Source organism: Carcharodon carcharias, chromosome 5 (genome assembly GCF_017639515.1).
Source record: "Carcharodon carcharias isolate sCarCar2 chromosome 5, sCarCar2.pri, whole genome shotgun sequence".
NCBI lineage: Eukaryota > Metazoa > Chordata > Chondrichthyes > Lamniformes > Lamnidae > Carcharodon > Carcharodon carcharias.
In genome coordinates this window covers 194,780,226-194,790,425 of record NC_054471.1, presented here as the reverse complement: position 1 = coordinate 194,790,425, position 10,200 = coordinate 194,780,226, and the positions used below count along the sequence as shown (strand labels likewise).

Genomic DNA, 10,200 nt, shown 5'->3' with positions numbered 1-10,200 from the left:
GAAGAGTGGGGGAGAGAGAGAGAGAGAGAAGAGTGGGGGAGAGAGAGAGAGAGAAGAGTGGGGGAGAGAGAGAGAGAGAAGAGTGGGGGAGAGAGAGAGAGAGAAGAGTGGGGGGGAGAGAGAGAGAGAAGAGTGGGGGGGAGAGAGAGAGAGAGAAGAGTGGGGGGGAGAGAGAGAGAGAAGAGTGGGGGGAGAGAGAGAGAGAGAAGAGTGGGGGGGAGAGAGAGAGAGAAGAGTGGGGGGGAGAGAGAGAGAGAAGAGTGGGGGGAGAGAGAGAGAGAAGAGTGGGGGAGAGAGAGAGAGAGAGAAGAGTGGGGGAGAGAGAGAGAGAGAGAGAAGAGTGGGGGAGAGAGAGAGAGAGAGAGAGAAGTGTGGGGGAGAGAGAGAGAGAGAGAAGAGAGGGGGAGAGAGAGAGAGAGAGAAGAGTGGGGGAGAGAGAGAGAGAGCAGAGTGGGGGAGAGAGAGAGAGAGAGGAGTGGGGGAGAGAGAGAGAGAGAGGGGAGTGGGGGAGGGAGGGATTAATCAGTAAATAAGGGGCAACAACCAGAGGTCATGGATTTGAGGTAACTGGCAAAAGAACCAAAGGCAACATAAGGAAATATTATTTAAGCAAGTGGTAAGGATTTCAAATGTACTGCCTATTAAAAAGGACACTGGAAGCAGATTCAATAGTAATAGATAGAAGAGAATTGAATAAACACTTGGAAGGAATTTTTTGGTTGAAAAAGCACAAGCATACAGAGGAAGAGCAGGCGCATGGGGCTAATTTGATAGCTGCACGAAAAAGCTGAAGCAAGAATGCTGTCCAAATGGCCTTCTTTTGCACAATGCTTTGGCCAACTGAGAAAAAAATGCAAATACTGTGTAAGTGCTAGCCAGGACATTGGTAGAACTCTGTTTCTCATTAATTAGTGCCAAGCAGTGCCTTTGGTTCTTTTGCCAGTTACCTCAAATCCATGACCTCTGGTTGTTGCCCCTTATTTACTGATTAATCCCTCCCTTTTGCATACACCTAAACTGGACTGGATTTAAGAACTCATCTGAAAGGCAACACCTTCGACCGTGCAGCTCTCCCAGAGTAATGCAGTGCAGTGTTAGCCTAGATTATGTTGCTGAAATCCTGGAACAGGAACTTCAAATCACAACCTTCTGACAAAACTGAACATACCAGCGCAACTTTCAAACTGATCAGCAACACTGTTTTCCGTTCAATTGTAAAATATGTCAATAAAAAGAAATGAATGGATTTACACGTGGTCTACTTTGATAAAAACATGCAAGTTTAAAATCAGATGCACAAAGCACTCTAAGTCCATTGAAAATTCAAACGTACAAAATCAAAATCTTCCCTCTGCATATATCCTATCTTCATTCATTTCATTTGTGCTCTGCTTGAAGGCAGGTCCTTGGCTCATTGTGTTCTGATGCTTCAGCCCGAGCAGTTTTCTTGGGTAGCCTTTGTCAGCAGTGATTTGTCATTGCTCTACCCCTGAGAATGGAAGGCAAAGAGGCAAGCCCCAAGACCTCAGCCAGAACAGCAATTGAGCCCATGTTGGTGTTTTTCTGAACTACAGGCTAGTTACCTAAACTAACCAGCCCCATATATTCGATCTATATTAGTTGAAATTGACTATTTTGACAATCGTTTACAACTGGTAATTAGCCATTTACTTTGATTGTTAGTTTACAAACCGATTGCATTTTATCAAGGTATTTTGTTTAGAAAAAGGATTAATATTTATATCATTCATCACAATTTAACTTGCATTCAATTGTGTTTGATGTTTTCCTAAAATGACATGTAAACCATTTTAAGCTTGCAATCTCCAAATTCAATGTGCCGTACTAGTTCTTTTGGATACAACTTAAAATGAGCATTACCCTTAAAATTTGGCATAAGTCCAGAGCTGCAAGTGTGATCAAAATTATAGCATGACAAAATACTTTGCAGAAAAAAAAATACTTTTTCATTGCACTTACAGGAAATTTTGTAAAAACACATACACTCTTGGACTTTCCAGTAATTTAATGATGGAATTTGGAAATCACCTTTAAACCACACTTCTGCAACACTGCAACTCCCTCTTCACCAGCCTCCCAATTTCTTTGCATCACAGGTTTTTTTTTTTTACACCCTCCTGGTTCCTAGCCCATCTGAAAATCCCCCCCTCACCCCAGAACTATTTCTCTGCTCTTCTTGAAGCCTCCTCAAAACCTTGGACAGTGCTTTGTCAACTCTCCAATCCCTCCATTGATTTCTTCTGTAATATGTCTCAAGTTCTAGTATACTAGTTAAAATTTTGTACCCAACACTACTGAATTATCACCCTCTCCCAGCTTTTTCTCATTTGTTTATTCAATAAAATAAGCTACCATTTCAAAAGAAAACAAGGTGAAAAAAAGGTAGTGATGGTTCCATGCAATACAGTGTCATAAAGTGGTTTCAACACAAAATAACCACAGAATAAGATTTCCCTCATTTACCCACTAGGGTGCTTTTTCTTAACCTGAAAGTGTGACTTTGGTTTCAGTTGCACAATACACCTCCGGATATTTTCCTTCAAATACTTTAAGATTTTACTGAAAGGTTTCAAAGGCTGTCCCATTTCGAAATAAGATGGTACACACTGCTGCCACTGTGCTTCAGTGGAGGAGGGAGAGAACGTTTGTGGATGTGGCGCCAATCAAGCAGGCTGCTTTGTACTGGATGGTGTCAAGCTTCTCGAATGTTATTGGAGCTGCACTCATCCAGACAAATGGAGAGTATTCCATCACACTTGACGTGTGCCTCAGGTGGTGGATGGGGATTCAGGAGACAAGTTACGAGCCGTAGGATTCCTAACCTCTGACCTGCTTTTCTAGCCACAGTATTTATATGGCTAGTCCAGTTCAGTTTATGGTCAATGGTAACCCCCAAGATGGGGATAGTGGGGGATTCAGTGATGTCAATGCCATTGAATGCCATGGCGTGATGGTTCCGTTCAGTTTCATTCCTTATAGACTTGACAGTGTTTGGATACAACTGAGTGGTTTGCTAGGCCATTTCAGAGGGCATTTATGAGTCAACCACATTGCTGTGGGCCTAGAGTCACATGTGGGCCAGACCAGGTAAGAGCAGCAGAATTTTCTTCCCTAAAGGAAATTAGTGAACCAGATGGACTTTTATGACAATCGACAATGCTTTCATGGTCATTAGACTTTTAATTCCAGATTGTTTTTTTTTAATTGAATTCAAGTTCTACCATCTACATGGCGTGATTCGAACCCGGATCCCCAGAGCATTACCCTGGGTCTTTGGATTACTAGTCCAGTGACAATACTACTATGCCACTGCCTCCCCCTAAACTTAACTTTCATGACAGAGTCTGACTGCACATTGCTCGATTTAATTATACCAAACCCGCCAGAAGTTAACAGCATAATGATACAGATAATACACTTCATATTAACCCCTCGCACCATAACTTTGAACAGTGACCAATGCAAACTATGAAGTGTAGCTGATCCAAATTAAATTGCATTAGACACCTTCAGGCCCGTTTCAGCTTTCAGCAAATCCTGCCAACAACATTGTAAATGAACACAGAGCTCATGAGCTAATGCACTGATGGTTTTCCCCTGACAGGCTGAAACATGGAAAACACATGATGGCAGTAATTCAAGGTAAGGCCTCAGTGGCATAACATATAACCCCTGACAGAACTTCAGAAAGTTACAACCAACTTCAAAATTTTGTCTTCCATGCCCATGTGGCAGATGGAAGCCTGTAAAATAAACAAATGCAAGGATGAAAATTTTTAAGCATCAGGATAAGCAAAACTGCATGACATCAACTAAAATTGAGCACTCAGACAAATCTGTCATTTCAGTTCCAGACTGAAGCTTCTCTTAAAAACTTCAAATGCACATTAGAGACTTTGGTGAAGGCAATCAAAGAAAACAGTATTAACCTTAAAAGACAGATCCCAAGTAACCCAAATTATTATGCTATATTCCTGTCACACAAGTCTGCAAAACCCTCATCCGATCCCCAACAGGGTGTGATAAATGTGGAATACTTGTGTCTGTGTGCTACATCCACTTTGATTAGCTGTTGATTAAAACAGGTTGGAAAAACCCTGCTTTTCACAGTCAATTCATGAACTGAAATATTAATCGGAGAATATGGCCAAAGACAAGCAGCCGAATCTCATCCAAAAATGTCTACAGGCTGTATTCATCCACAATGTTCACAATTGCATAAAACTATTCTACAATTAGCTTCGGTTGAAATATATCCATTAGATTCAAAAGGAATCCTCTAGGCCAATGCCATTGTCTGGCAGGTCTAGGGCCAACAAGATCTGAAGAAAGCACTTCACTGGCATTCTTATAATAAAGGGTCTGAAATGCAATTTTGCATTGATAGAATGCTTTGATGAACCAGTTTAGTGGATTACAGTGAGCTCAACATCATATTCTCTAACTAATGGTATAGCTGCTTGATATTTTAAACAGTAGCTTTAACACGAGTTAAAAATGGCAATCATCTTCAACGCCAAAAATCAACGACTAACCTTGAAGCTGTTCTAAAGGTGACTAATGGGATCTCATTCCTCTGTGCTGATTCCAAGTACTCTAGAATGCAAATACTTGCCTACACACAAGGGGATCCTCCAGAGACCAAAAACCATTAAAGAACTTGGCATCGGTAGCTGTTTAAAAGGTTATATGAATCATAACAGCATGCAGATCTGAACTGCTGGAAGTCCAAACACAACAGGCTCAATTTCACCCAGGCATGACAGCCAAAGGATATATGGGGCCTACATACAAAGGCTTGTCCTGGGGCTCCAGCCTAGGTTCTCACATGGTTGACTCCTGGATTTTTAATCACAAAATCCATGCAATTGAGTCCACCTTAGTTCATCCATAGATGAAGGCTACAGACACATCCCAGTGCAACAACAAAATTTCTACCACCTTGAACGTTCAATTTGTAAGTCCATTTCGTATTAGTTGTGAAAAACATCCCATTAACGGTCTGAAATTTCTCTTAATATAGAAAATATATACATGACTAGAAATAAACATTGGAGCCCATTTGACCACACATAATAAGAAAAACATTCCCAGGTCAGTTTTTAGTTAAATCATTTACTTATTCAATCGTTATTAAATTTTCTAATGCAGAAGGCCCCCAGCTTTCTCAACAGTCCATATCAAACTATCACCACCTTCAGTATAAAGCAGTCCAAGCTAATTTGAACCCTGATACCTTTTCCTACTTAAGTAATTTTTGGACTTACCCATTCAATATCATCTACTGCCTTACTCGCCTCCATAAACTATAAAGCACCTAATCACAATCTCAGGATGCCCCAAAACACTTCACAGCCAATGAAGTACTATTGAAATGTTGTAATATAGGAAACAGCAGCCAATTTGCACAAAGCAAGCACCAAACAGCAATGAGATAATGACCAGTTAATTGCTGAGGCAAAAATATTGTTCAGGACATGAAGCAGAACTCTTCCCTTACTGAAAATAATACCATGGGATTTTTTACAAACAACTAAAGAGGCACGTGGGGCCTCAGTTTAACATCACCCATGTTTCTAGCTTTGGGCCAAAGTACAACCTTTCTATTTCTTCAAAACGCAAATCCCGACATGACAATGTTCCACTTGCCGCATGAAATACAGGTTAAACAGTAGGTTATGGTGGCAAGAGCCAAGATTTGTCCAGCAGCACCATATATGATTGAAAGAAATTCATGAGTACTGACTGACATAAATACACTTATCACAACAATAACGGAGGGCTCTGGTCTTCAACCTGTGTCAGACCTTCCCTTTTGTTCTTTTCCCACCCTCCCCAATTTTATCTGCTTAAAACCTATTACATATTAAACTTATCCCAGTGCTGGTGAAAGACTGACCTCAAACATCAACTCTTCCTCCCTTCACAAATACTGCCTGACCCGCAGAGCATTTACAGCATTTTTTCTTCATTTCAGGTATCCAACATCTGCAGTTCTTTACTGTGTCTCCTTTATGGCCCTTCAGTGCGAAATAGGAGTTTTCTTCAGGACAAGAGTCACAATCAAGCTTTTGTTGGATTGTGGCAAATGATACAAATGCTTACAAAAACTAAGGACTCCAACCCAGATGAACTTGCCACTCAGCACCCTCAAAGAACACTACACCCCATGGCCAGAAAACGTCTTTACCCAAACCCTTACAAAATAACCTGGATTAAGCACTTCAATCATTTTGGTACATAATACTCATCTTCTGCTTAAACTCACTCGTTTAAACGACCGAGTGACAATTTCTTCAGAGCCAAGGAAGGGCTAGGTTACATTGACTTCATAATGACAATCTTGATGATGGGAGGCTTTTGGGACAACTTGCATTATTATCGTATCTTAAACATAGTAAAAGATAACAGTGCTATACAGGAGCAATAACAGGCAAAATTTATTGAGCCATACAAGACAACATTAGGGCAGGTGACCAAAGGATTGTTCAAAGAGGTAGGTTCAAGAAACATCTTAAAAACAAGAGAAAATGAGAAGGAAATGTTATTTATGGCTGCACTTTCTGCCAACACTGTGCATGCACAGTTGTATGCTGATGGTACACCCAGGTTAGCAGCCATCATCTTCAATGTGCAGCAGGGCTCATTCACCATGATCCTGTCCCAGGGAGTGGGAGAGAATGTTGTGAATTTCAATCCTGAGCTGAGATGGATTTTGGAAACCCCTGATACAGGGGGTTAGAAGGGAATGATATGCAGATGGGAAAGTGAAATATTTTTCTTGCGGGATATTTTGCTGCAGTCATGTTGGTCAGTGTTTCTAAACTCTATCTCACTATCCCAGAAATGTAAGTGGATTGTGACTGTTACCACTATATGCTCTCCTTGTTCTTCCCCCTTCTGCCACTGAGTTCCAGTCTGCAGGCTCCAGCAGTGATGGGATTGGATTTCTGCGCATGCACGTACTAGGTATCAGCAGCCTTCTTGCATAGCCATATTGTATTGGCAGGAGACACAGTGGTCCCTTATATGGACTTCCTGAAGCCATTTGATAAAGCCCCTCCAAAGAGACTGCAAGCTCATGGAATTGAAGGCAAATTATTGAATTGGAAAAGGAAGCAGGAGACAAAGTTGGAATAACGAGCAGGAACTCTAATTAGCAGGATGTGACTACTGGTATTCCACAAGGATTAGAGTTGGGATCTAACTACTCACTGTCTTTCTTAACAATTTAGCTGACAGGAGAAAGCCATATATCCAAGCTTGGCAAGAACACATAGGTGGAAGCATTATCTATTATCTGTTTGTAATTTTAATTCATTGGACAAAATTGTGGCAAATTAATTTCAGTATTGACAAACATGAACTCTTGACTTTTCACCTAGAAAAATACTCTATCCTTTTTAAATGATAAGAAACTAGAAACAAGAGATCCGAAGAGATTATGAACAACGTCCTGAAGAAAAACAAAGGCTAATGGAACCCAGGGCTTTAAATCTAGGCAGACTAGAATACAAGGGAACAGAAGTCATGCTACAGCTATACAAAGCCCCGGTTAGACCATATGTGGAGTACTGAGAGCAGTTCTGGGCACCAAACCTCAGAGGATTTATGGCCTTGGAGGAAGTGCAACATAAATTTACTAGATTGATAACTGGACACCACTAGGAGGAGAGATTACATAAATTAGGGTTGTATTCCCTGGAATTTGGAGGGGTAAAGAGTTATTTAATTAAAGTTTAAGATGTTAAAGAGAGAGCAGATAGAATGGTTAGAAAGAAACGGTTTCCATTGTTTGGGGAGTCTAGGAGTCAGAGGTAATGCCAAAAATTAGAGACAGACCTTTCAGGAATGAAATGAGGAAACAATTCCTCATGCAAAGGGTGGTAGATGTTTAGAATTCTCTTCTGCCAACACAGATTAATTGTTAGATTTAAAAGTGAGTCTTATACCTTAATCTATCAAGGGATCCCAATCATGAAAGGATCAAGAGCGAGGGGGCACAGATTTAGTTACTGGTAAAAGAAGTAAAAGCGACATGAGGAAAAACTTTTTCACGCAGTGTGGTTAAGGTCTGGAATGTGCTGAGATTGCGGTGGAGGCAGGTTCAATTGAGGCATTCAAAAGGGAATTAGACTGTTATCTGAAAAGGAAGAATGTGCAGGATTACGGCGAGAAGGCGGGGATGGCACTTGGCAAACTGCCCATTCAGAAATCCCTGCAGATACAGTGGGCTGAGTGCCCCCCTTTTATTCTGTAACAATTGTGTGATATGGAGTCAGGTCCCTCACTGAATGGCAGAACAAGCTCAAGGAGCTAAATGGCAAACTGCGGATATGATCTAGAATACCTTGTTTATGACGGACCTCACCCACAATCAAATTAACAATCCAGTTATGATAACGAGGTTGTATGCTTAGAATTTATCACTTCCTCTGATGAGGCCATGTTAGTTAACTAAAAAGTTTAAATGCAAACTATATTTAAATAGACCACATGGTTTAACAACTTGAAATTTTCAGTACTATTTATAATGACATGTACAGATTCATATCCAGAGATTAAACCTCCAGATGTACTCTGACTACTATTTGGCAAGTTATTTACCACTGAAACTTGACCTTTTCTCAGAATCATGCCCTAAACCAGTTTAAAGGAGCTGGATTTTCAATAAGCAGGGCCATTTTTGTGAAAGCATCGTTTTAAAAGAGAGAGAAAAAAGAGACAGCATTGCTGTAAACGCCCAAAAACGAGAAAAGACCTTGGCGACATTAACCAGTAGCTTGAGCACAAATAGCAACTCGGTTTAAAAATGCAACCAGCCCTCCAGAAATCAATGGCCATCACATCCGCATTTTGAGAACGTTTTGCACAAGCACCGGACACACACAAAAAAAAACGGCTCCGCATTATCACTTCCGCACACACACACACACACATACGAACCTCGGCTGCTGGGAGGGTGGGGGTGGGTAGGGGAGAGGTTTACCGAATGCCCTTTTAAATCATGAGGAAGCACAATTAATGAGGGACACATTAAACAGCTAAAAAAAGACATGTCACACTTCCCCCTCACCCCACCCCTCCCTCCACCTCTCTCTTCTTGGCCGAGGCTCCACTTACATTAACAGTGGACACACAGACCCTGTTTATATACAACAGCAGCAACAACAACAACAACAACAAAAAAAAAGAGGGGGGGGGGGGGTGGCTGTAATATAATATACAAGGGCCCAAACTCTTCACTTCAGCCCCCACCCACCCAGCCAGCCAGCCAGCCAGCCAGCAGCTTGAATAAAACTGGGCCAGCAACAGCAGCAGCAGCAGCAATGACCGCGGTGCCCGTCCCTCCCTCCCTCCCTCCCTCCCTCATTCACTCACCTATAGTGGAGATAAAAGTGGTGTTGAAGGCGTCATCCGAGAACCTGAAAAGGACGCAGGTCTTCCCCACCCCGGAGTCTCCGATCAGTAGCAGCTTGAACAGTAAATCGTAGGTTTTCTTCGCCATAATTTCCACCCCCACACCCACACCCACGCCACACACACCCACCCCCCAACCCCACCCTACCCTACCCTACCCTCGCTGGGGCTGTGAACTAGGGAAGAGTTTTTTTTTTAAAACAAACCCCCCCCCCCCCCCCGCCCCCGCCAATAAAGAAGAAGAAAAAAAGGGAACAAAATGGCGCCTCTCCCTCAGTCTCTCCCTCAGTCTCTCCCTCTCGCTCTCACTTTAACACCCGTTCCGGCCGCAACAAGTTAGATGCCATGAATTTCCATTGATGGGGCCTGGTTAATTCTCTCTCTCTCTCTCTCTCAGACACACACACACACACACACACACCCCCACCCCCCACAGCCGGGCCACCGTCACCCCTCCGCTTTCGTTAAACTTTTCTTTTCCTTTCTCTTGTCTCTCGCTTTTAACTTCGCCAAGACATTCGGGAACCGCAGAAAGAATTTCATTCAACGTCAATACATCGCCGTCGCCGCCTTCCCTCCTCCACCTCCTTCGGAGAAGCTCAACACACCCCCAGGCCCTGCGCCTCCTTTCCTTTCCTTTCCTTTCTTGCCCTTCCCCCCCTCCCCGCCTCCTTAACCTCCTCCTCCTCCTCTTCTTCTTCTTCTTCTTCTTCCCCCCCAACGACACCCGGGTGCCACCGGAAAGCCCGCCCACTTTTT

The 10,200-nt window shown here is 42.5% G+C and overlaps 1 protein-coding gene across 1 annotated transcript in view; it reads right to left on the bottom strand.

Annotated features, from left to right (window-relative positions):
- rab10 (RAB10, member RAS oncogene family) overlaps positions 1-9,564 on the bottom strand; it is a 76,556-nt gene extending 66,992 nt beyond the window's left edge. The window contains exon 1 of the mRNA XM_041187819.1: positions 9,403-9,564. Within this exon, the coding sequence (XP_041043753.1) occupies positions 9,403-9,529 (127 nt within the window). The 5' untranslated portion in view covers positions 9,530-9,564. The remainder of the gene's footprint in view (positions 1-9,402) is intronic.
- Between the last annotated feature and the right edge of the window lie 636 nt (positions 9,565-10,200).